Here is a 27,402-nt window from a genome sequence, read left to right on the forward strand (position 1 = left end):
ATATTAACCTAAACCACGTCAATGAATTATAAAATATCACACACACACACACTCTTGCAGGATGGGTCTATCCCAGGGTTTCCCAAACTCGTTTTGGTTTATATCTTATTACTACACAGTTCATTTAAATACTCAACTAGTCATCCAGCTTTGATAATTTGAATAAGCTGTGTAGTGTTAGGGCAATAACCAAAAGGTGCACCGTTTGGGGTCCCGAGGACCGAGTTTGGGAAACGCTGGTCTGTCCCTTTTAAGTCACCGCCCACGTTGTGCTCTCCCCCATAATATAATGAAACCATATCAACAGTGAGGAGGAACGGCTCACGCATCAGGTATATTATGCATAATTTCAAAAAATGATAGAAAAAGGACTCATAACCAAACTGCGATAATTAAGTTGGCTACATTCGCCATCTTACTCGGTAGGTTTGGCTCCAAACCTGCATTGCTTGCGGGACAGGGCGTTCGGATTTGAGAATCTGCTGCCAGAGAAGATGATAGGGAGGACCTTATTCGTGAGGGTGTAGAAGGCGCATTGCGATGAAGAAGCAAATATGGGGGGGATACGTTGAAAAGGAGACAAAACGAACCGTGTAGTTGTAATAATTAAGGAGAATGGTGTTGCTAGCGCGCACCTTTAGACACGGTGACATTTTGCTACAAAAAGGCCGACCTGCCTCCGCAACCCGAAAATTTCACACCAAAGGTGCTGCCAACCGATGGAGTGATGCCGACGCTGTACGTGACTCAAACCCAGGGTACTTCTACACCCCTGCGGTGGACTTGGGCCCCCTAAAGCGGTACCCCGCCCGTCCATAAATCCGAGACTGCACAAAACGGAAACGAATTAATTCATCGTGATATCAACACCATAACTGCGGATAAAGGCTGTGCTCACTTTTATTTTTGTGGGTCTATTATCTCGTACCTCTGCGCAAAAGGTAAGTCATGGGTAGGCTACCCGATGCACCCGTGGTCAGAATGTTATATTTTATTATCGTTCATTGTCACCATTCAACAAAAGGAATTTAAATATGTTTATAGTCAAACCACTACATTGGTATAAGCGTCATGTGTGCATGTCTTGATCAGTTTCAATGAAGTGAAAGTGATTGATTTAAAGCCTGCGTCTTATTAATGAGATGTGCATTAAGAAATGACGTAGGGAAATCCCAGAGTAACCCAATAGCAAGTATTGGTAGCATACTGTTCAGTACAGTCCCTATTCAGGATTGTCTGCAAGGTAATGATCCTGTGGCCTCGACGCACCACAGAAACGTATTGACATGCAAATTAATCGATGTCGGTAGTACTTGCATTACCGTGTTCCTAGCAGCAGGATAGTATGCCTGCAGCACGATCGGGTATTTTTATATTCAAAATAAGAGTCCCCCTGCAAAGACATGCTGAACTTTGGGAATATCGATATATATATTTTTTTAATTGGGGGGGCTGGACTCTAGTGCAGTACAATTTATTCACAACACTGCAACCTCATTTGACAAAATAAATGGATAATTTGTTGAAGTTTAATACTGTATTTATACCTGCATTTCTTTTGAAAGTTTACACAAATACTGATATTTGCAATGGAGGCTGCAGAGGGGAGGGGCGGCTCAAAATAATGGCTTGAACAGTGCAAATAGAATGGCATCAAACGCATGGAAACCATGTTTTATTTGATGCAGTTCCCCTTATTTCGCTCTAGCCATTACCTCGAACCCGTCCTCCCCAATTAAGGAGCCACCAACCTCCTGTGGTTGAAAGCTGTTGTGTAGGCAATATTAAAATAAACACACTTTCAATTAAATACAAATGTGTTATTTGGAATTACTCCATACAGAATTACTCTGAAACTTAAATGGTCTCTTGTGCTGGCAACCGGTTTAATACAGAGCACTGGTGACTCCTTAATACTCGCACGCCATTCACTGCAATGCAATACACGGTATATGGGATACTTATTGTCTTGTAGAGAACTTTTCTACCTGTCTCAGCTAAAGTGGGGTGGGAAATACCCAGTAGGGTCACTACTAATCAAATATGTGTAGTTTTGGAGAGGGAATGTGTCGTACATATCCAGCAGCGCTTTGCTCTCTACCCCATCCATAGCCCTCAATGTAATACCCTGTAATATACAGTGGGGCAAAAAACGTATTTAGTCAGCCACCAATTGTGCAAGTTCTCCCACTTAAAAAGATGAGGCCTGTAATTTTCATCATAGGTACACTTCAACTATGACAGACAAAATGAGAAAAAAAAATCCAGAAAATCACATTGTAGGATTTTTAAGGAATTTATTTTCAAAATATGGTGGAAAATAAGTATTTGGTCACCTACAAACAAGCAAGATTTCTGGCTCTCACAGACCTGTAACTTCTTCTTTAAGAGGCTCCTCTGTCCTCCACTCGTTACCTGTATTAATGGCACCTGTTTGAACTTGTTATCAGTATAAAAGACACCTGTCCACAACCTCAAACAGTCACACTCCAAACTCCACTATGGCCAAGACCAAAGAGCCGTCAAAGGACACCAGAAACAAAATTGTAGACCTGCACCAGGCTGGGAAGATTGAATCTGCAATAGGTAAGCAGCTTAGTTTGAAGAAATCAACTGTGGGAGCAATTATTAGGAAATAGAAGACATACAAGACCACTGATAATCTCCCTCGATCTGGGGCTCCACGCAAGATCTCACCCTGTGGGGTCAAAAGGATCACAAGAACGGTGAGCAAAAATCCCAGAACCACACGGGGGGGACAGAGTGAATGACCTGCAGAGAGCTGGGACCAAAGTAACAAAACCTACCATCAGTAACACACTACGCCGCCAGGGACTCAAATCCTGTAGTACCAGACGTGTCCCCTTAAGCCAGTACATGTCCAGGCCCGTCTGAAGTTTGCTAGAGAGCATTTGGATGATCCAGAAGAAGATTGGGAGAATGTCATATGGTCAGATGAAACCAAAATATGACTTTTTGGTAAAACCCAACTCGTCATGTTTGGAGGACAAAGAATGCTGAGTTGCATCCAAAGAACACCATACTTACTGTGAAGCATGGGGGTGGAAACATCATGCATTGGGGCTGTTTGTCTGCAAAGGGACCAGGACGACTGATCCATGTAAAGGAAAGAATGAATGGGGCCATGTATCGTGAGATTTTGAGTGAAAACCTCCTTCCATCAGCAAGGGCATTGAAGATGAAATGGGGCTGGGTCTTTCAGCATGACAATGATCCCAAACACACTGCCCGGGCAACGAAGGAGTGGCTTCGTAAGAAGCATTTCAAGGTCCTGGAGTGGCGTAGCCAGTCTCCAGATCTCAAACCCATAGAAAATCTTTGGAGGGAGTTGAAAGTCTGTGTTGCCCAGCAACAGCCCCAAAACATCACTGCTCTAGAGGAGATCTGCATGGAGGAATGGGCCAAAATACCAGCAACAGTGTGTGAAAGCCTTGTGAAAATGTTTGACCTCTGTCATTGCCAACAAAGGGCATATAACAAAGTATTGAGATAAACTTTTGTTATTGACCAAATACTTATTTTCCACCATTATTAGCAAATAAATTCATAAAAAATCCTACAATGTGATTTTCTGGATATTTTTTTCTCATTTTGTCTGTCATAGTTGAAGTGTACCTATGATGAAAATTACAGGCCTCATCTTTTTAAGTGGGAGAACTTGCACCATTGGTGGCTGACTAAATACTTTTTTTGCCCCACAGTACTGTACATGGGATACATATTGGCTTGTAGAGAGTGATCGAAGAGCAGAGCTTTGACTGTTATACACATCCCAAGCTCTAGTGATGTGTAGGTGGTTAAGATGGCGCCGACGAAGGGTGTCTCGTCTCGAGCGCCGATAAAACATTGCCGGTTTCTACTTCTTTTTTGTGTGCATTTTCTGAAATGTTAATCAGTTTTACTACATTACAACATACATCTTCGTAGAACTTTTGGAATAAAAATCGCTGGGTAATCACTGTCCATTCAACATCCCCGGAATCCTTGAGATGGCGGAACAATGGACTAGGCGCTGAGCTGCTTGGCAGTCTTACCGGAGAGTACGAAGCGACGACACTGATGGAGAGGTAGATGTGGCGGGGTCCTAATAAGATTAAGACGCCGGGTGACCCATCCTCAGTTACCAAGCATGCTACTCGCCTATGTTCAACCATTAATGAACAAACTTTGAGGTGAGGATCTCTTTCCAGAGGGACATCAGATCCTGCAACATACTGTTTTTCTGAGACTTGGCTTTCCTCTGACATCCAAACGGATTATATACAACCAGCGGGTTTTACTGTTTTTTAAGCAGATCGTAAGCGGGCTGTCTCTGGCAAGAGCAGAGGTGGTGGGCTCTGCTTTATGACCAACAACCCATTTTGTGACAGAGGAAACGTACAGGAGCTTGCGAGCTTCTGCTCCCCCGACTTGGAATAGTTGGTCATCAAATGGCGCCCTTTTTACCTTCCGAGAGAGTTCTCAGGGATTATCGCAATGGCCGAGTACATCCCGCCCCAAGCCAAAACAAAAAAGGCTCTCAAAGATCTTAATTGGACCCTGAACAAACTGGAGACCGCATTCCTGGAGGCAGCATTCATTGTTGTGGGGGAATTTAACAAGTAATTACTACCAACACATTGACTGTCCAACTTTCATTCTGCTCTTGACCATTTCTCCTTTCGGCACATCCGACCATAACTCCATCGTGTTTCTCCCCACCTACAAACAAAAACTTGAGGGATGTTCCTGTGGTGATGTCTACACAGCATTGGTCCGACCATTCAGAATTCATTCTCCAAGACTGTTTTGATCACGTGGACTGGAATATGTTCTGGGTTGCCTCTGGAGATGAATAACATCAATGAATATATCGACAGTCACCGGATTCAAAAAATGCATAGATGACTTGATACCGATGTCTTTCTAAACGTTCCAGACTCAAAAAATGGTGGATTGATAGCAGCCTTGTAGGAAAACCTGAAAGAGTGAGCTGCTGCTTATAAACAGGGCAAGGTAACCAGGGACAATTGTTTGGTTAAACCATACAAATACGACTACGCAGATCGATCAAGATGGCAAAATACAAGTATAGGGAAAAAAGTGGGGAAGAAATTTAGCGGATCGAACACAAGGCGTAAGTGGCAGGGGCTCCTAACAATCTCGGATTAGAAATAAAAAGCCAGCCACATCAAATTCACCAACGCCACCATACCGGAGAAGCTAAACACCCTCATGATTCGAGGATAATGGCTGCCGAGGAGAGCCCCTTTGACAACGTGGGCTACCCACGGTCTCCACTGAGGACATATGTAAGTCATTCAAACATGTTAACCCTCGCAAGGCTGCTGGCCAAGACTGCATCCATAGTCGGCCCTCAGAGCATGTGCAGACCAGCTGGCTGTTGTGCTCTCAAACATTTTCAATCTCTCCCAAACTCGGGCCGCTAATACCCACCCGCTTCAAGATGTCCACTATCATCCCTGTTCCCAAAAATGGAAAGTAACTGAACTGAACTGATTTCCATCAGCATATAGTGCTTTGGGAGGCTTGTTAAAGACCATATCACCATCTCCCTCCCCGACACCCTTGACCCTCTCCAATTCGCCTGCCGCCCTGATAGGTTCACAGAAAGGAATGCATATGTGAGGATGCTGTTCATCGACTACAGCTCGGCCTTCAGTACTATAGTGCCCTATAAGCTCATTACAAAGCTCATGGCCCTGGGTCTGAACTCCTCCCTATGCAACTGGGTCCTGGACATCCTGACCCCCCCCCCCCCCCCAGGTGGTGAAGGTAGGCAACATTACCTCCTGTATTCTCTGTATACGCACAACTGTGGCCTCCCACAGTTCCAACTCCAAGTTCGCTGATGACACAACAGTAGTAGGCCTGATTACCAACAACGATGAGACAGCCTACCGGGAGGATGTAGGCGGAATGGTGCCAGGTAAAGAACCTCTCCCTTAATGTTAGTAAAACAAAGGAGCTGATTGTGGGCTTCAGGAGAAACCAGGCTGGACACGCCCCCATCCTCATCAACAGGGCCGCCGTGGAGTGTCAATAACTTCAAATTCCTCCTCTTAAACATCTTGGAGAACCTGAAATGGTTCAACCACACGGACACCGTGGTGAAGGCATGACAGCGACTCTTCAACCTCAGGAAAGTGTGGAAATTCAGCCTCTCCCTGAGGGCCCTCAGTGTTCAGGAGCACCATCGAGAGCATACTGTCAGTCTGCATCACAGCCTGGTACGGCAACTCCGCCGCGGACCGGAATGTGCTTCAGAGGTTGACACGTGCAGCCGACCGCACCATTGGGTGTGCACTGCCTTCCCTAAATGGCACCTACAACACCAGGTGTTGCAGGAAGGCCAAGAAGATCATCAGGGACCCCAGCCACCCAAACCATGCCCTGTTTTCCATGATTCAATCACTCAGACACGGGCAGTACAGGAGCATCATGGCAAAAACTGGGAGACTGGCCAATAGTTTCTACCCTTAGACCGCTAAATAGCCACCACTAGTCAGCTACTTGCTGCTCCCTTAGGGACATACCCCCCCACCACCCCCTCAACAAGCTTTTACTCAGCCCAATATTCTCAACATACCAGTGTCAACATTGTATATTTCTTTCATTATTGGTTTTAAATGTTTTTAACCCTTTTTGTGTACGATTACATATGTGATCATTGTTGAGTGGTCCCTGCAGCATACCATTGCAAATATGTGTTTGGAAGAGTTGTCTGAAAAGCATCTAAACAATGTTTTGTACTGATGGGAAATAAAGGTGTTCACAACATAAATTCCTCAATTTCACCTTTTTATTGTAAAATATAAATGCAAATTTCATCATCCAAGCATCACATGGAACACATCCACAGCCAAATTCATTCCATTAACCAGTCTAAATAACAGGTTGCGCTGACAATGTAGTGGCAAATCGGTTCAAATATGACACAACCAAGAACTTTGTGAAAATCAATGTAGACTTTTAATACAACAGTATCATAAGCCGGAGCGGTCCGCGGAACACACACATTTTTTTCAGAGCACTCGCTCTGACTTTTTATACACACAATCCATGAGTCCATCCTACTTCGTGCATCCTGCTTGTTCAGCCCAATAATGCCCACATCTGCTTTCCATTAGATCCTAATGGTGACAAGACCCTTGCTTTGTCCCTTCACTCAGCTTAATGCGTTCTCCTGTTTGTGTTTTATCTAGGGTCAGCAGACTGTGGGTCTCCCCTGTCATTCCTTCAGCGTCTTCATGTCCTAAGGATATGTGAGTCATGTCTATAATCCATCAGTTGGTCATTTGGCTGACCCCCTCCTTCGTATATCCCTCTGACCTTTGTATGTCCAGCCATTCTAAGCGTCTATGTGTCTGCATTACTTTAGTGTTCCCAGCTGTTCCATACTCCCATGGTCTTTCTCGGCTTTCTGTCCTATACAATAGACAATGCATTTTACCAGAACAGGAAATTAACCCATACGTGTATCTTTCTCTTGTATTACTATAATCATGTATATGATTTTCTCCCACAACAACAAACAAAACATAAGTTAGCGGCCTAACATCTCTGGTGAGCAGATGGGAGAAATTTTATATTGTTTAGAAAGAGATGCCTGTCAGCTAAGCTAACAGCAGCTGAATTCTTTGATGGCAGCCATGGTTGTTTATTTTTGACAAGCAAAAACTCAATCCCAGAATGCTATTCACTATAACACGCAAATGAACAAAGTTACGGTCAAAGATGGCTGTGTCCGTTGCCTGAAAATTGAGCTTTGGTCACGTTTCAGCATAATGCACATCTTCAATGTACTTGTTACTGTATATACAAGAACCGGAGGACATGACTTGACAAGTCATTTACAGTATTAGACAAATCGCAATGCAAATGAAATGTTATCACCTCACAGATCATCACCCCAAATACTAGCCTAACAGTAGAGCAAATGCATGCAGGAAATATTACTATAGGGGATTTATCAATAAAAGGGGGGCAAACACAGAAGTTCATGCTAAATAAACCCCTGGAAAGGGGGCTCTGCGCTGGCAACCCTGAGGTACCATAGTAACAATCTGATGTCTTGAACACCTCAACTGGGAAATCTCCAATTTCTGACTTCAGCGTGTTCAAGACAACTGGGAACTCGTACAAAAACGAGCATCGACTGGGAAAAATCGTTTAACGGTTATCCAACTCGTAATTCCATCCGGGGAACTCTGGCTTCTTGTTAGAGATCTGACTTTCCGATCTGAAACTCACTGACATCATGATTTGACCTCGTATTTTCAGAGTTCCCAGTTGTCGTGAAAGCACAAGTCAGTCGAGTAAAATAAATAAGGTAATGCGGGTGCCAGACAGTGGTGCAGTGGTGAAAGAAGTACTCAATTTTGATACTTGAGTAAAAGTAAAGATACCTTTTTAATAGAAAATGAAAGTCACCCAGTTTATATACTACTTGAGTAAAACTCAAAAGTATTTGGTTTTAAATATAGTTAACTATCAAAGTATAACATTCAATTTCCTTATATAAAGCAAACCAGAAGGCTTTTAATTTAATATGTTTTGACCTACGGGATATCCCGTCATTTACATCATTTACAAACGAAGCATTTGTGTTTTGAGTCCGCCAGCTCAGAGGCAGTAGAGATGACCAGGGATGTTCTCTTGATGAGTGTGAATTAGACAGTTTTCCTGTCCTGCTAAGCATTCAAAATGTAAGGAGTACTTTTGGGTGTCAGGGAAAATGTATGGAGTAAAAAGCACATTTTCTTCAAAAATGTAGTAAAGTAAAAGTTCATAAAACAACTTCAGTAGTACTTTGAAGTATTTTTATTTAAGTACTTTACATCACTGGCCAGGAGGGAAAAGTTTGCAAGGCCTGTTCTGACTAGAGATACTAGATCTGGGGAAGTGCTTGGGTTCTCGTCGAAGGTGTTACGGAGCCAGACAAACTTCTCTCTAACAGTGAAAATGGCCTACTTATGCGAATTAATGAGGTGGCACACATCTCAATTTCAACTGTTAGAAAATAAAACCTGTTAAAGTAATTTGAAATTGACAAGTTGGAACCGTCTATAGATAATTCAGGCAGCGTAAATTAACTGTCCTGTTAGGGCTGGGCGCTATGACGATATATCGTGTGACAATTGAAAAATATATATGCTCTGTCGTTTATTTCGTTGTCGCAAATCACTCTATGGCAATATTTTTCACCAATTGGACGACGCTTGGCGTGCCGTATGGAAGGAAATGTGCAACACAAACAAACATGGACGAGAGTGAATGTGACACAAAGCAGACACAGCACTCGTCCCTAAGAGGGGCTACTTTGGTTGCATGGACGTGGTTCGGGTATGAAAAGTCTGACATGGACCAGAAAACAAAAACAATACTCTATGCACAAGGACTACTTTGAGCGGTTTTACAAAGTTTCATAAAACACATTTACAGGAACACCTGTGCAGATGCAAACTTTGGTAACAGAATGACGAGTAAAATTTTTGCGACCACATTTTCCAAAACCTGTTATCTGTTCTGAATTAAGATTCAAAGATGTCTAAAGAAAGAATATGGTGTCAGTTATGACATGACACTTTGAGTAAAAAAAATATAATACATTTTGGTTATTTTACTACAGTAGGTGAAGTGGATCAACAGCCGGTAACGGAATTACATCATAGGTCCCTGATCTGTACTATACAGAATTATGGCTACAAACAGGTATGTGCAATATATATGCAATATCCTTCTATTGCATATTTGGGTATTTCTTTCTACACACTGGCAATTGTAATGCGCTCTGCCCCCAAACAAGACCACTTCTTGTTGAGCCAGACCAGACAAAATCTGAAACATAGACGGCACAGTAGAGTTCAGTACATTACAGTAGAGTATAGTAAAAATATGTTAAGTATTGTACTGTACTGTACTTTTCTTTACTGTGCTGTTCTCAACTGTGTTATACTGTACTGTGATGTCCAAACTTGTGAAACATGGACGTCTATGATTGCTTCAGATTTGGTCATGCAATGGCGGACTGAGTACAGAGCGTTGTGTTGGATTTGCCCCAAACATAACACATCACTCAGTAACACACTTCATATTTTCAAGCATGGTGGTGGCTGCATCATGTTATGGATATGCTTGTTATCGACAAGGACCTTTTCTGGGATAGAAATCTATGGAATAGTGCTAAGAACAGGCATAATCCTAGAGGAAAACCTGGTTGTCTGCTTTCCAACAAACAGTGGGAGACAAATTAACCTTTCAACAGGACAATAACCTAAAACACAAGGCCAATTATACACTGGAATTGCTTACAAAGATGCCATATGATGTTCCTGAGTGAACTAGTTACAATTTTGACGTAAATCTATGGCTAGACTTACCTAGAAAGACTACTATAATCACTTCCAAAGGTGACCCTAGCATGTAATTACTCAGTTTTACATTTAAACTCAGTTTTTCACAATTCCTGACATTTAACCCTAGTAAAAATTCCCTCTTTTAGGTCAGTTAGGATCACCACTTTTATTTTAAGAATGTGAAATGTCAGAAAAATTGTACATTTCTTTGAGCTTTTATTTCTTTCATCACATTCCCAGTGGGTCAGAAGTTTACATACACTCAATTAGTATTTGGTAGCATTGCTTTTAAATTGTTTAACTTGGGTCAAATGTTTTGGGTAGTCTTCCACAAGCTTCCCACAATAAGTTGGGTGAATTTTGGCCCATTCCTCCTGACAGAGCTGGTGTAACTGAGTCAGGTTTGTAGGGGCCTCCTTGCTTGCACACACTTTTTCAGTTTTTTTACACACTTTTTCACAAATTCTCTATGGGATTGAGGTCAGGGCTTTGTGATGGCCACTCCAATACCTTGACTTTGTTGTCCTTAAGCCATTTTGCCACAACTTTGGAAGTATGCTTGGGATCATTGTCCATTTGGAAGACCCATTTGCAACCAAGCTTTAACTGATGTCTTGAGATGTTGCTTCAATATATCCACATAATTTTCCTACCTCGTGATGCCATCTATTTTGTGAAGTGCACCAGTCCCTCCTGCATCAAAGCACCCCCACAACATGATGGGATGGTGTTTTTCAGCTTGCAGGCCTTCCCCTTTTTCCTCCAAACATAACGAAGGTCATTATGGCCAAACCGTTATATTTTTGTATCATCAGACCAGAGGACATTTCTCTAAAAAGTACCATCTTTCTCCCCATGTGAGCTGCAAACCGTAGTCTCTGTTTTTATGGTGGTTTTGGAGCAGTGGCTTCTTCCTTGCTGAGCGGCCTTTCAGGTTATGTCAATATAGGACTTGTTTTACTGTGGATATAGATACATATGTACCTGATTCCTCCAGCATCTTCACAAGATCCTTTGCTGTTGTTCTGGGATTGATTTGGACTTTTTGCACCAAAGTACGTTAATCCCTAGGAGACAGAGCGTGTCTCCTTTCTGAGCGGTATGACGGCTGCATTGTCCCATGGTGTTTATTCTTGCGTACTATTGTTTGTACAGATGAATGTGGTACCTTGAGGCATTTGGAAATTGCTCTCAATGATGAACCAGACTTGCAGAGGTCCACAAGAGGCACTGAGTTTGAAGGTAGGCTTTGAAATACATCCACAGGTACACCTCCAATTGACTCAAATTATGTCATTTAGCCTGTCAGAAGCTTCTGAAGCCATGACATTTTCTGGAATTTTCCAAGCTATTTAAAGGTACAGTCAACTTAGTGTATGTAAACTTCTGACCCAATGGAATTATGATACAGTGAAATAATCTCTAAATAATTGTTGAGAAAATTACTTGTCATGCACAGAGTAGATGTCCCAACTGACTTGCCAAAACTATAGTTTGTTAACAAGAAATTTGTGGATTGGTTGAATACCAAGTTTTAATGACTCCAACCTAAGTGTGTGTAAACTTTCAACTTCAACTGTATTCGTTGTCACAAAACTGCACATTTTTATTGTATTGTTCCCAGCACAACGTGCACCTGTGTAATGACCATGCTGATTAAACAGCATGGTAATTTTCTTGAAATGCCACACCTGTCAGGTGGATGGATTATCATGGCAAAGAAGAAATGCTCACTAACAGGGATGTAAACAAATGTGTGACACATTTGAGAAATGATCTGTTTGTGTATATGGAAAGTTTCTTGGCTCTTTTATTTCAGCTCATGAAACATGAGACCAACCCTTTACATGTTGAATTTTTATTTTTGTTCAGTATAGATGGAACTGCCCATATTCACAAACTTCTAAGTCCTGCCAAGCCTCACTTGGTTGGACGAATGCAGTCACCAACAGGGTCGAGATGATCATTTACATTTGAACCCATTTCAGGAAACGAAATTGAACTCAAAATGAAATGGTAAAAAACACATAACGACGTTTGGGCGACGCCATTCTAAGGTCACGGTTCAGAGATGAGAAAGCTGATGCTAGGTCTGTGCCTATCGGCAACCCAGAGTGGTAACGTTTGCATGTTATTGTCCCTCGTTGTCTCTGGCTGTCTTTGTCGCCATCTGTTTTGCGGGGAAAGTAAGTCCTACAGTGTAGGTGTAGTCGGACACAGTGATGTACAGTAAGTAGGGAGAGTAAGAACAATGACCTGTAAACCCCAAGGCATTTTGAACTCAAATACTTCTAGTAAGTTGAACTCGGTCAATGAAAAGTAATTATTACTTCCAATGTTTGTGGTACTGACTCAACTAAATGAAGTCACATCATAAATAAAAATTAAAAAAAAGATAATTTAATTGAACTAGCATGCTTTACTACAGGTAAAAAATTCATTGTTTTTAATATGAGTTTTTGCATGTACATTGAGTGATTGATTATGCAAGACAAAGATATATGAAAATATAAATGAATCCAATCATTTAGTTTTTTGCACGTGTTACTGAAATAGTTGTTCCAGTTTAAATGGCTTATGTAGTCTCTTCACATTGTTCCTGTCCCTGGCAGTCATTTATGAATGCAGGTTGTGGGTGAATAAAATTTTGTTGGATATCCTAATTCTGGCTGGATTCCAATGGGAATTACATATAATTTTGCAAGACAGTATAATGTGACTCGCAAGTAGGGTTGGTGTGCCCTGTAAACCATGAGTTTCAGGCCACTGTTACAATACATCTAGGCCTCAAAATAAGACCTTATGCGATATGTAATGTATTGTCATAAAGAGTTTAATGATATGTGCCTAGGAACTCACTGAGTGAAGGCCAAAGGACTGAAAATAGAGACATGGTCATAGATGTGTTTTTAAATTATTTACTCAAGGGCAAGGCACACTGGGAAATGAAATTGGAGGTGTGGCTTAGTGGGGGAGTTAGTCAACATTTTCAAGCTGATACAACTCACATCTGGACCTCCTACAGGGTCACAGTGACTGTATCGGTTTGAGTAATGACTACAAAATCACTTAAACGGCTCAGACGTTAAGTGTAGCTGGTTTCCTCAAGTTGAGTAATGACAGCAAATTGGGGTTGGCTGTACAGTTTGTATGCTTGTTTCATGTGTTTTTTGACTGTGTGTGTGTGTGTGTGTACGTCTACAGTAAAGGTAACATTTAAGGTACAGATTCCTGTGAAGTGTGCATATGTTAGCAGCCTTCACTTCCATTGTGTTTTATAACTATATCTGCGTTCTAAAGTGATCCTTCATGAATACAGAAAGTGAGCGTGAATGGAGCGTCTTCCGTGGTGCTCGCTCACACTGCAGGTCATTCTGGGATACGTACATTTGAAGTAATTTAGCAGACACTCTTATCCAGAGCGACTTACAGTAGTGAGTGCATACATTTGTCATACTTTTTCTGCTGGGATACCTCCCAGCATGTGACTCATTCCAAGAACATATTCTCACTGGGAAGCAGCCGGCAAAGTAGCCCTGACTGTAACTCCATGGCATACTGCTGGGAATACTCGGGAACAGACAGACTGTCGTTGTGAGTAAGAACTGCGTTCAGTATTATGAGGTCTCTGTGCATTGACAAAATGTACATGTTTAGATGAACTACGTTACCCATGGTGCATTGCGTTACCCATGGTGCATGGGTCCATGAATGATTAGCCTACATCTACAGTAATGTTAGCATAGTTCATTTTACAACATGTCATACTCATAGCTGTGTTTTGTGTGGACTATGAGCACATTTTGCACGTGGTTTTGTGTGTGATTCTGGGGGTGCCATATGTGAATGCGTCATATGCCTGTGTGTGTGCTGGCTGTATGTCTGAGTCCTTACTGAAAGTGTTTGAGGTACATTTAGATCCTGGTGACACTCTTCGTGCCAGCTCCCCAAGGTGCCTGTTCTGTCAAGCAGGAAAGTGCTGCAGTCACCTCCACAGGAGCACTGAGGGGTCCCTATGCTGACATCAACACACATACAGTAAAGGAACCCCTTTGCTGACATCACAGGAGGAGCATATTGTACTCAAGCCCAGACATTGATTTATGCACATTTATGCACAAACTCTTTTCCATTACAGTATTTGATAAACAATACAGGTCTGTGCTGTCAGTTAAAAAAACAATAATGTGCACACACTTGCTAACATACTACTGTCAGTGTGTACACACACCCATGCGCATGACATAATGGGAGTGCAAGTTTGTGTGTGTGTGCTGCAAAAGAGTGCTGTATACAGCACCTTGCGTTGTGAAGATTCAGCACTTCTCCTTGGCAAGAGGTGTGTGTGTGCACTCTTCCATACTGTCATCTATCCTCCCTGAGTGTTTCAGTCTTTGAGAGGCCCCGGTCTCCTCTGGACAGACTATCAACAGGAAGCCTGGAAGATAGACCGCTGTCAATCAATATTCACAGGGCCAACCACCCTCCAGCAGGGACACAGATGTATAAGTAGAGCGGGAGTGATACCTTTCCCACTAAGTGTCCAGTGGTGTTGGTAGAATGCGGGTCAATTGCCAAGAAAGGCAATATCCTTATTCCAGGCATTCTATTTTTTTAATAGTTTATTTCGTATCAAATTTTATTAGTCACATGCGATGAATACAACAGTTCACCAACTTCCCGTTTTGAATGAATACTGTAGTTGTGAACTTAACCAAGGTTTGTTGCTAGCACTTTTCCTTTTGGAGTAAGGCAGCCATGGCTCCATCCGCTCTCAGGGAGTTAATCAACCCCATTCTTCACTGCATTGGTGTTTCGAAGTGGGATGGTACACTGTGTGGCCATTGGAAGTGGGTCCCAGGTCTGAGGTGTGCGGGATTTGTAATACTGACGTGCAGTGATGTTATAAACTCCCGAAGGGTAATATCTATACTCACCCCTGTCGTTCGATACAAAACGTTGCATGTATCTCCCTTTCGCCTTCCTTTCTTATTTCCTTGAAGTAATGATTGATTTAGCATGACTGAACCGGAGAAAGCGTACCTAGTCAACGATATATCTTTCACCGATCTACTCAGATCAGTGACGTTCCTTGAAAGAAGGAATGGAGGTTCAAAATCTAGTTTGGAATTTCAAATTGATACCGACAAAAATTGGAACCATGCCATTGGCTTTAGGTTAAACTTTGGTTGAGGAAAAAGTCACACGTTTTCAAAATTCCTTTTTTATGTCGATGACTACTTTCAAATCCAGTCAGTTTTCCACGTTGATTCAACGCTATCAGGAGGGAAAAAAATATTTTCTTAGTTGAAATTACCAGTATTTGTGCCAAGCAAAATGTCACTCTGGTATTCTTGTCCAACAAAAAGATTCTATGGCTTTACCATAAGCTTGGCGTCCAATGAGCGCAAAATCAAACTTTTATTTATTTATAGGCCTAATAATACACTGTTTCATGCAGTTATAACCAGAATTTCAAGGCACTAGATGGAATCTGTGGGTCCCACTACACAAGAGCATCCTTTTTATTTCACCTACCTTTCAAACCTGCATTTCTTGTCCTAAACAGAGATGGCTACCACCATCCTTGCTTCCTTTTCTTCTCAGATGTCAATCAATCACAGATCTCACATGACATGATGGATGAAAGCAGTGTAGTGGAAGCTTTCATCCAGTCATGATAGATCAGTAATTATTTCAAGGAAGGGAAGAAGGATCTTCAGGTCATGGCCCTGTGTGTAGAGGTAGTGAAACAGACTCCTTATCCCGTTAGCTCAGTGACAAAGACAACCCAGACTTCTCCCACTCAGATCAGTGAAAACAACAGAACACAGACATAGAATCTGAGGACTGTTTTACATGTTTTATTTTTTTATTGAACCATTATTTAACTTGGCAAGTCAGTTCTTATTTACAGTGACGGACGACCCCAATTGTGTGCTGCCCTTATGGGACTCCCATTCATGGCCGGATGTGTTGCAGCTTGGATTCGAACTAGGGACTGCAGTGACGCCTCTTGCACTGAGAGGCAGTGCCTTACACAGCTGCGCCACTGACCTCAAGAACAGTTACATAACTTCTATGCAAGTGTACAGACTTTTGTCTCTCGACTGTAAAGCCTCTGATTGTTTACTGAAATTGCTCCTCTTCCCACAAGTAAGTGTGTGCATGTAGCTGTGCCCATATCTGTTTGTGCGTGTGTGTGCCCCAGTTATATAGTCTGGTTGATTCCGGGACATCCATGCAGGCATCCCTTTCTCCAGTTTCAGCATCAGTCTGGAAGCACAGGCAATCATCACACACACATACGCACAGTATGTGTCTGTTATAGGAATGTCCAGTTGAACAAAAGGAGAGCAATCAAAAATCACTCTGTGTATTACAAGCTGCAACAGGGAGACACCACCCAGCACAGAAGCAAATAAAGTCTACCTGGCCTTCTCTAAACAAGCCCTTATACCCCAATCAGACAGGAAACTGTTTTGACAGCATTAGCCCTAGGGGCTTATAGAAAACCCAGTGTAGCAGTGACCTTTGTCTCCTGCTACAGAGTTACAAACATCAGCTACTACAGAAAACCACAATAGAGATCACAGTAGTCAGACGATCATCAGTAATCAATTACATCAAAGGGCAGTCACAAAGTAATCAGAACATCCGTGTCCACATAATGTCATCAATGCAACAGTGAATAAACTGTGTGTCCTCGGTCCTTGGACCTTCAGTAACTTGCTCTGGTGTCAAGCACTACTTACAGATATGAGAACAGTCTATAACATCAGGGCATCAAGTCTAGTGACCATCAACCCACACCCTAAGTGTCACAAATAGAACACTGGCAATCATGTGTATTTCAGAAACATTCTAAACTACACTACCGTTCAAAAGTTTGGGGTCACTTAGAAATGTCCTTGTTTTTTAAAGAAAAGCACTTTTGTCCATTTTTTAAATGACATCAAATTGATCTGAAATACAGTGTAGACACTTGTTAATTTTGTAAATGACTATTGTAGCTGAAAACCACATTTTATTTTATATAATATCTACATAGGTGTACAGAGGCCCATTTATCAGCAACCATCACTCCTGTGTTCCAATGGCATGTTGTTAGCTAATGCCAGTTTATAGTTTTAAGAGGCTAATTGATCATTAGAAAGCCCTTTTGCAATTATGTTAGCATAGCTGAAAACTGTTCTGATTTAAAGAAGCAATAAAACTGGCCTTTAGACTACTTGAGTATCTGGAGCATCATCATTTGTGGGTTCAATTACAGACTCAAAATGGCCAGAAACAAAGCCCTTTCTTCCAAAACTCGTCAGTCTATTCTCTGCTCTGAGAGATTAAGGCTATTCCATGCGAGAAATTGCCAAGCAACTGAAAAGCTCGTACAACTCTGTGCACGACTCCCTTCACAGAACAGCACAAACTGTTTCTAACCAGAATAGAAAGCTTGGGAGGCCCCGGTACACAACTGAGCAAGAGGACAAGTACATAGTCTAGTTTGAGAAACAGATGCCTCACAAGTCTTCAACTGACAGCTTCATGAAGTAGTACGCGCAAAACACCAGTCTCAACGTCAAGAGTGAAGAGGTGACTCCGGGATGCTGACTTTCTAGGCAGAGTTGCAAAGAAAAAGCCATATTTCAGACTGGCCAATTAAATATTAAGATTGGGGGGGGGAAGAACTAACACTGGACAGAGCAACTCTGCCTAAAAGGCCAGCATCCCGGAGTCGCCTCTTCATCGCTGACTCTGAAGGCTGTAGACCTGGCTCCTAACATTTATTCTTTCAGATAGTTTAGGTACTTGATTTAGCTCGCACCCCTTAAGCTCGTCAAAAATCGCCTCAATTTACAGAGGAGCTACATTACTATGCAATGGTCTCCAAGCAGCCAGAACAGCATAGTCGGCTAAAATAGTGCTGACCAGCCGACGAGACGAGCCCAGCATAGATCAGCCCAAATCAAAAATGACTTGCGCTAGCATTAGCTCAAATTATACCCAAGCTTCAAAAAGCCTTGGTTGTTGCTCAGCACATCTAAAATAAGCTCCTGTTGGATCATTAAGTCGCATGTCCCCCTTTTCCTACTAAACGGCTGTGGTTCAGAATCCGACAGCCAATCAGATAGTCCTCCCCACCTGATATCCCCCAGCTGCCTTTGCTGAATTAGGAGCTTCCAGAGAAGCAGTTACAGCTGCCTTTCTCCACTTGCCTTTTCTGGGGCAGTCAATCTGAGACACACACACACACACACACACAGATTTCCTGATTCATTTGGAAGGTTGATTTAAGAAGTAGAGAATGACGCGGTGTGTAAATTGGAATGGCTACGTCTAGTACTGCATTGGTGACTTGGTGCTTGTCGCCTCAAACGAAATTCTTCTGCTGCTCTTATCGTTCGCTACATACTTCAGTCGGAGACTGCCGTCATTGAAGTCATGTGGTGGTGTCAAAATGAGGGGTGCTGTACAAAACAAAGTCATCAGTAACTGTATCTCTAACCAATCAGAGTATCAAAGCCAATGACGAATTTTCAAAACACTGCTTTACCCACGTGTGGAACCAATCGGATGGTCCTAAATAGATTTCCATTCTAGATATTGTTGGGGAGCTACTCGAATCCAGACTCATTGCGTGGAAGACAGTCATGTCCGTGGGCATTAGGTAGCGTTTGGGTAGCCAGGCAAGGTGACTGGATCTTTGACAGCAGTGTCCACTACATTTGCTGTGTGTATAGGGCATCTGTTAGGAATACTGACGTGTTTGTTAGGAATTTCGTTTGTTAGGAATACTGACATCTGTCTGCCTCTGTCCCTCCATTTTCCCCTCCATCTTGCCTTGTTCTGTTCTTTCCTAGCCTCGAGGTCTCTCTCTTGATCTTTGCTTGTTGGACAGTGTCAATTTGGGGTAGCGGCGTGGACAATGCTGGCTGTGTCTTCAACCTGTCTTTGCTCCTGGATGGCATACTGCACTCAAGACATTTTTCTGTTTGTACATTGGCCAGAGAGAGAATGGTCAGAACTTTAGGTACAACACACCACAGAGCTTCTATGGAAGGATAAGGTCTGCAGCCTCCACACCAAACACTACTGACACCACCATCGGAAAGCTAAAGCTGTAGCAAGCTACTATAGTTAAGTGGCCGAGGTAGGCCATATCTTTGATGCCTAACCCAACCACTAAGACCAAGGGTTTCCGGTTATCTGTGCCCCATCAACACCTTGCCGTCTTCCGTAACCCTGCCAAACGTTAAATTTCCTGCTTTGGTCCCTCCTCCGCAGCCACCATGCGTCCCTCACTCGCGGTCCTTCCCAGGACCCGTAACCATCCCCACACAGCCCCCCCCCACAATGCACACGGACTGTCTGCACACGTGGGGCGGGAGCACCTGTCGGCACCACGGAGGCGCAGCCCACACCTGCGGCACACGCTCAGCCCAGAGAACCTGCGGAGCCTGGCGGAGCGAGGCGGTGCCGCCAGGGACACGGCTTCTGTGGTGAGCAGCCCCATGGGTCTCCCGAGGGCCAACAGCGACACAGACCTGGTGACCTCGCAGGGTCGCTCGTCGCTGACTGCATCCACACTGGAGTTCACGCTGGGGAGGGGCCAGAACCTGGTCATCTCCTGGGACATCAAGGAGGAGGTGGATGCCACCGACTGGATCGGCCTGTATCACATTGGTGAGACATTCAGTATGTTCATTTCACAATGGTGTAGTTCATAACTAGGAAAGTTTAAAGTAGAACACCTGTACTGGTTGCTCCAGCACGAACATAATCCAGTACGATTCAACTTCTCAACTAATAATATAGCCATTGATTTGTTGAATTGGGAGTGTTAGTATCTGCCTGAATAAAAATGAACTGGAGTTGAGAAACATGTCCATTTACTGGTGGAGCATGGAATGTAAGGTTGAAAGAAATGTTCCATATTCATTGATTATATAACAGTAGTGTTTCTTTGATTAACTAGTTGTACTGAGCTGACTGAACAGATAGCTGCTCTGTAGGACCGGCTGATTCTAGTTAGTTTTGTAGAGTTGAGAATAGCAAGTCTCTGGTGCAGGAGTCTCCAGAGTCCATATTGAAACTGGAGCTGTTGAAATTCCACAGAAGGGAGGCCTGAGTCAACATGAAATACTTCTGACTTGGTGTACTATAAAGGCGCCCGCATACTAGGTTCTGTTTGCTCCTAGCAGAACTCAGCTAGGTGACTTAAATGTGTGCCACCACGCATGCTCTCTTAAAAGACATACGCATGAAAAACTAGAAGAAAGCAGCAATATTACTGTTTGTCCCTCTTGAGAGGCCATAGCAACAACACAGCCAGTATACACTTCCTCATATAGTCAGAATTAGTCTAAGATTTCTTGATTTAAAAAAAATTATAATAATTTTGCAGGGGAGTTCTTAGTTGCAGATTTGACATATAACTACATTCTCAACTAAGAAAACGTGCATGAAAATTAGACGTCTCTCAAACACTTAATTGAACAATCCCGTCCATAGTTCCCACTCCTACTAGCAGTAGTACTGTTGACCAATCAACGATGAAGGGGCATAGACTACGGCTACCAAACTTCGACTTGACTCAAGAAAATACGTTGTGCAGCCGATAAACAGCCGAACACCAAAATGAACCAAAACGTTGCACAAATTGTCATAATAATAATTGTCAACCTGTTTTGACTGGGAAACATGAGATAGGCTTTACACGCACACCATCACGTATACCATATACACTTAGACTATTCTGGGTGGTCCCCAACATGATAGCCCTGCTTTAGCAGCACACTGCATAAGGCTACTAAGCCTAAATGTCCCCCTGTTGCAGTGAAAAGCAACTTATCTAGCATATTCATATTTGTTCATATTATGAACCACATATTGTTTGAAACTACAGTATGGCCAATTCGGTTCTATGCAATTATGCATACCCACTAGAGACATTCAGCCAACAAACTCTCTAGTATTTATTTAACAGAAAGCTAGAGCAACCACATTATGATTGACTCTAATACTCATTTACCGGTTTACCAATATATACAATTGGCTGTCGGACGAGTCAGTCGACCTCTAGACACTCCGCTCCATGAGTCCTCTATCCACCCCCCCCTTGACCTCACTGGACTTCCCTCCTTTAAGGAAGAAGGATCCCAATGGTTCACTGTAAGGTTGAAATATGAGAGACAGGAGAAAGCAGAGAAAGCATGCAGGGAGGGCGCCAGGCCACGTGGCTATCGATCACGAGGCCATCATGCACTTCATTACTAGCGTCAGGGTCTTAATCCCCCGGGGTGCCCCGTGCTCTCCCACTTTCCACTACTAAGCAGACATTCAATGATATCACCTTACCTCCTCCTCCTCTATTCCCCCCCCCCCCCCCCATTGTGCTGCTTCGTGCTCGTTCAGTTCAGCCTGAAGTGGTGGTTCATTATTGGGGGGGTGAAAGTGCTACGTACAGCGTAATTCCCTCAGTTTTAACACCACGGTAGGTTACAATTTCTTGTCCTTTGTGTTAGAGGTTGTAGAGAATGCATTTTAGGCACTACATTTATGGATTAAAGGAAAATTGTCTGAAGTTAGGTATCTGTCATGGTTATATGACATGAGGCCAAACAGACATGGAACAACAGCTGTGATAAGGCTGCAATGTGGAGCATAGACAAGTGCTGTTCAATAAACATCTGACCATAACATTTATAATGTTATTTGGGGTCAACCATTTTCAAAGTTGGACAATAATTAGGAGGTTGGGGGGCCCTGTCATGTCTTCATAGAACACAACACGCACGCACTCACATTTTAGAACCATGTACTCATTTAGAACCCCAAACACATACTGACTGGACTGATGGCGCTTTCTTTCTGTTCGCCGGCCCAGATGAAATCAGCCCATCCAATGTGTGGGACTGTAAGAACCGTGGGGTGAATGGGACACAGAGGGGCCAGATCGTCTGGCGGTTGGAGCCTGGGCCTTACTTCATGGACGGTGAGAGGAGAGGAGAGAAAGCATCAGTGGTATTCATACAGTGAGAAATATGATCAAGTATAATGTCGAAACTACTTTTCAAAAGGTCTTTGGACCACACTCATTACAATGGGACAGGATTAAGAAAGGGGGAGATACAATACTTAATAATTGACATTGGTTTCATTCCAAATGGCTCCCTATGTAGTGCGCAATTTTATTTTTGTACCTTTCGTGATATCCAATTGGTAGTTAGTCTTGTCGCATTGCTGCAACTCCCGTGCGGACTCGGGAGAGGCGACGGTCGAGAGCCTTGCGTCCTCCGAAACACGACCTCGCTCACCCAAACTGCTTCTTGACACTGCTTGCTTAACCCGGAAGCCATCCACACCAATGTGTCGGAGGAAACACTGTACAGCTGGCGACCGAAGTCGGCGTGCATCCTCCTGGCCTCCACAAGGAGGCGCTAGAGCTTGATGGGAAAAGGACATCCCATCCGGCCAAACGCTCCGTAACCTGGATGGCGCTGGGCCAATTGTCGCTATAGGTCGAACCCGGATCTGTAGTGATTCCTCTAGCACTGGGGTGCAGTGCCTTTGACCGCTGCTCCACTCGGGAGGCCCCGTAGTGCACTACTTTTGAGCAGGGCCTATAGGGAACAACTGTAGTGGCATTATTCCATGGGTAACTAATGGGAAGGTAATTACACTGCAATTACACAGTATAGTACTTTTAATTGACTTGTTAATTCTATAATACATGCAAACACAAGTAATTGTGAGCAAGATTTGTACGTTTTGCATTACTCCATGTACGTACTTCCCTGTTGCGTAAGAACATTACAAGTCACGTCTCATAATTGAGGCTCAGCCAGCCAAAGAGTGGGTGAAGAGAGAAACGAGGGATGGTGTTCATATCATGCATCTCTCTGTTTTCCCTCTAGCTGAGACCAAGATCTGCTTCAAGTACTATCACGGCGTCAGTGGAGCCCTGAGAGCAACCACCCCCTGCATCACTGTGAAGAACCCTGGAGTCCTGGTGTGTCTGCCTGTGTGTTTATGGTTTGTTGTGTGTGTGTGTGGTGTGTCTGTGTGTGTGTTTTACATTCAACTTCTCTGTGTCTCTCAGGGAGAAGGTCAAAGTGAGGGGCAGTCATCCACAGATCATCCTCGCAAACTAATCAGCTTTACTTTGACAGGTGAGATGTGGTTTGGCTAAAACCAGGAAGATGTCCTCATTGACTCTGACTTAGAAAAGGTGCCCTCTATAGTTCGGATTCAAATATTTTAATAGAAGAGCGTCAAAGTTTTCCATTATCAATTAACTCGTTATTACAATCTGCTACTACTTCTTTATTTGACCTTTTTATTCCTCCTTACATGTATTATTCCCACTTGAAAATAAGTTCCAACTTTGCATTGCTCCTAACATCCGACATGCATGCAGTTATACAGTCAGCCTCAATCGTTGACTAAAGTTTCTTCCAATTGGCCTCGAGCACGGATTTCTATCACAAAAGTAGAACCGAATGAATGTGTATGTATGTCATCCTTCCCTTGCAATAAACCTCCGACAACTAGTGAAAAAGCCAAAGTTTCTGCAACTCTTCGTTTGCAATATGAGTTCAAATGGTAAGCTGCTCTTTGATTTCCCTGGCTTGTGACATTAACAATTGGACTTGGGCAAAACTGCAGTTGCAGATAAAAGCCTTTATTGAAATGGCTTGACATGTCCATTTTGGAAGGTTAAATAACAAGGTAATGTAGTTGGTCTCAGAGTAGGAGTGATGTCCCCTCCCACCACACCTTTCATGTAGTCTTATTCGTTGTGAGCTAAAAAAGCTAAACTGATCCTGGGTCAGCACTCCTACTCGGAGACTTTTGACATATCCAGCCCCTGATTTAATGACGATCATCCTCTGTGTAGATATGCATGCTGTGGGGCTGAAGAAGGGTATGTTCTTCAACCCGGATCCCTACCTGAAGATGTCCATCCACCCTGGGAAGAGAAGTGGCTTCCCCACCTTCAGCCACCACGGACAGGAGAGACGCTCCGCCATCATCGCCAATACCACCAACCCTAAGTGGCGCGGAGAGGTGATCTATATACATGCATGTACACACACACACACGCGCACACACGTGCACAGACATACACACAAACGTGCACACTCACTCCACTCATAGATCACTGGTTCACTCACTAGATGTGTTCCCTATTATTTACAATATTGTAACGATTAAACGTTTGAAATCAATATGGCTGAAGAAGCGAAATATAGAGTTCATGGGGAGCCGAGCGAGCCTTCCCCGCTAGGCTTCTCCTTGCTCAGATTGTCATGGAGTTGCACTTCAGATTTCCAATTAAGTTGCTGTCCACTTAAATTGGTGCTAATCCTCTGCTCACTGCAAATCACTTTTACTTAGAAAGGTCAGATGGTGCTTAGCTAACAGTCTGTTTCTCCCTCTCTCTGTAGAAATACACCTTTGTAGCATTGATGACAGACATTCTGAACATCGAGGTGAAGGACAAGTTTGCCAAAAGTCGACCAATCATCAAACGCTTCCTTGGTCAGCTGACCATTCCTGTGCAGAGGCTGATTGAGAAAATACCTGGGTAGGTAACCTGGAAAACGGGCACACACACACACACACACACAAAATGTGCTTTAAAACAAACAAACAATTTATACACACTCAAAGACGTGTTTTTAATGATGCTCATTTAGACCCATGCTCATAATTATTGATTGTTCTCTATACTTTATCATTGCGTGTTAACTATAGTTCAGTAATTGCATTTGGTTGTTTGTTTGTCTGTCCGTCTATCCTCAGTCTCCAGCCTCTGAGCTTCTCTCTGTGTCGACGGTTGCCCACTGAGCACGTGAGTGGCCAGATGCAGTTCAGGGTGGAGCTCACATCCACTGGACCTGACGGTGAGGGCCATTGCCTGTAATTTATTGTGTTTGTAAACAACAATACCTAATTGAAGTACACACTGCTGAATTGTAATGGAATAAAAAGGTATTACAGAATTATGAATCTTGATCTCGTTCATGCTCAGGGGCCTCTCCAGACTCTATCATCGGTGTGCCCAATAACGGGGCCCCTGGGACTCCATCAGATGACGAGGATCTGCCCCACCTACTCCCGGGGGTGGTTACTGGAGGCCCCTCCCCTACTGGCTCCCTGGGCTCACAGAGGTCCTGGGAAGGCGGGGCCACAGCCTATCCAGTCCCAGACTACAGGGACTTTAGCGGTACAGAGGGCAGAACCACAGAGGGTGAATCCTACTCTGGCCCTCTACGGTTGCAGAGGTCCCTGAGCGAAGGCCTGGATGCCATCGAGGCCCCCAAGGGCCCCGGAGAGAGGCCCCTGGGCGCCGCCTCACCGAAGCTGCGCTCTAGCTTTCCCACTCACACACGTCTCAGTGCCATGCTGCACATTGACTCAGACGAAGATGAGGAGCGCTCGGGGCCCACTGACATTTACCCGGTGCCCGGGTCCCCCCTGCTGCTCAACGGGGGTCCCGAGGGGCCTGAAGAAGAAGACGTTGTCCCAGAGCTACAGCAGGATCCTGACCCTGAGCAGCTGGAACCCAGGGTGGCGGGAGATGAACAGTTGGTGGTAACGGGTGAAGATGGTGCCCCTGGTGGTGAATCCAATGTGGCCCCTGAGTTAGACCTGGCCCTCGACTTCGAGGACTCCTCAGAGCCTGATGTTTTCTCGGAGGTGGAGGAAGTTCCTTTCTTCTCAGAGGCACTGTCCCAGAGTCTTTTGACTGTGGGCCTGGAGGGGCCAGAGGAGGGCCAGGGGCCCGCTGACAACCCCTTGATGCCGATTGACACCTGCTCCATGGCAATGGCCCCACAGACAGTCTTCTCTTCCTCAGAGAGTTGCCCAATCACAATGTCCACGGCTGAGGTGAGTGACTGGTGGTTAAGTGAGTAGATCATACCCGTGGTTAAAGGTTCTCTATGCAATACATAAAAAAGCCTGTAATATATCTGTAGTAATAAGTCAAGGAACAATCACGGACACCCAGAACGAAAATCTTGCGTGATTGTGTCAGATGCTCGATCAAATTCGACACGTTAGAAAATATGCTAGAATGAGGAGTGGAAGCAGGGCGGTAGCTCTCTTTGCAAGTTGATTGATGAAATATCGGATCAAAGTTCCTCGTTAGACGTCCGTCTGTTGACAGATGCTAGGATACCAGTTATGCGTGTCTGTCCATGAGACATTTAGTAAAGAAACAATTCAGGATTTAAAGCTATAAAGTTGCTTGCTCACTGAGTGGTCTTCCTGTTTCAGGATTGGTTCTCATTCTGAGGTTGAAAACAGAGCTAATACAACACTACATCAAACAATGTTTCTAGCCAGGACCTTACCTTGTTTCAGCAAACAAAATCCTCACAAAGTAAGGTATCAAAAATAAAAAAGTTGCAGTTCTAAAAGAATGAACCACAACCCGCCATTGGGGCCTACCCAGAGATGTGGTTAGTGGTTAAAAAAAGGTGGGTGAACAAGAACGCCTTTTGAGATGATGCCGGCAGGTAGCGCAAATACTAACAATGTCATTTTAGTGTTATAGGTGCACGAAAACAAATAAGGTGTGTTAACATAATTTATTAATGCTCCACTACATCCCTGGTCCTGACCCATCATTTGGGAAACACTGTTCTGACCTCATTGAGCCCTCATGTTGCAGGAGGCAGAGGAGAGGGCAGTAGCTGCCATTGATCCAGGGGGAGACTCCTTCACTGGCACTCCACCCACCCACCAGCACGTAGATGACGAAGGGGGTGGGCATACGTCAGCCAATGAGGTTGAAGGAGACGCTCCGTCTGCCAATGCGCTGGAGCCAGGGGAGGAGATTAGTGAGCGGATGTGGAGCTTACAGGTATCTGGGGATGTTCCCCAGGATGAGGAGGGGGAGGAGCCAAGACCCGCAGGGCTGGCCGTATCTGTTGATTCAGATGCAGTTGCCATGGAGGCAGATGGAGAAGACGGTGTGTAACCTCCACTTTTAAAATAATTTCTTTATGCTTTA

At 43.8% G+C, this 27,402-nt stretch overlaps 1 protein-coding gene across 3 annotated transcripts in view; it reads left to right on the forward strand.

Annotated features, from left to right (window-relative positions):
• Window positions 1–299: 299 nt before the first annotated feature.
• LOC109904103 (E3 ubiquitin-protein ligase HECW2) overlaps window positions 300–27,402 on the forward strand; it is a 66,748-nt gene continuing 39,645 nt past the window's right edge. Inside the window, exons 1-11 of one of the 3 annotated variants that reach the window (XM_020501238.2) lie at window positions 300–941; window positions 7,227–7,286; window positions 19,238–20,060; window positions 22,264–22,371; window positions 23,294–23,388; window positions 23,479–23,548; window positions 24,277–24,446; window positions 24,827–24,966; window positions 25,185–25,285; window positions 25,414–26,273; window positions 27,061–27,361. In XM_020501238.2, coding sequence (XP_020356827.1) covers window positions 19,667–20,060; window positions 22,264–22,371; window positions 23,294–23,388; window positions 23,479–23,548; window positions 24,277–24,446; window positions 24,827–24,966; window positions 25,185–25,285; window positions 25,414–26,273; window positions 27,061–27,361 — 2,239 coding nt within the window. In that variant the 5' untranslated portion in view covers window positions 300–941; window positions 7,227–7,286; window positions 19,238–19,666. Of the gene's footprint in view, window positions 942–7,226; window positions 7,287–17,975; window positions 20,061–22,263; window positions 22,372–23,293; window positions 23,389–23,478; window positions 23,549–24,276; window positions 24,447–24,826; window positions 24,967–25,184; window positions 25,286–25,413; window positions 26,274–27,060; window positions 27,362–27,402 lie in introns of those variants that run through there. The other 2 variants (XM_031793780.1, XM_031793781.1) reach the window with 2 other exon arrangements.

The sequence above is a fragment of the Oncorhynchus kisutch genome, linkage group LG2 (genome assembly GCF_002021735.2).
Source record: "Oncorhynchus kisutch isolate 150728-3 linkage group LG2, Okis_V2, whole genome shotgun sequence".
Taxonomy (NCBI): Eukaryota; Metazoa; Chordata; class Actinopteri; order Salmoniformes; family Salmonidae; genus Oncorhynchus; species Oncorhynchus kisutch.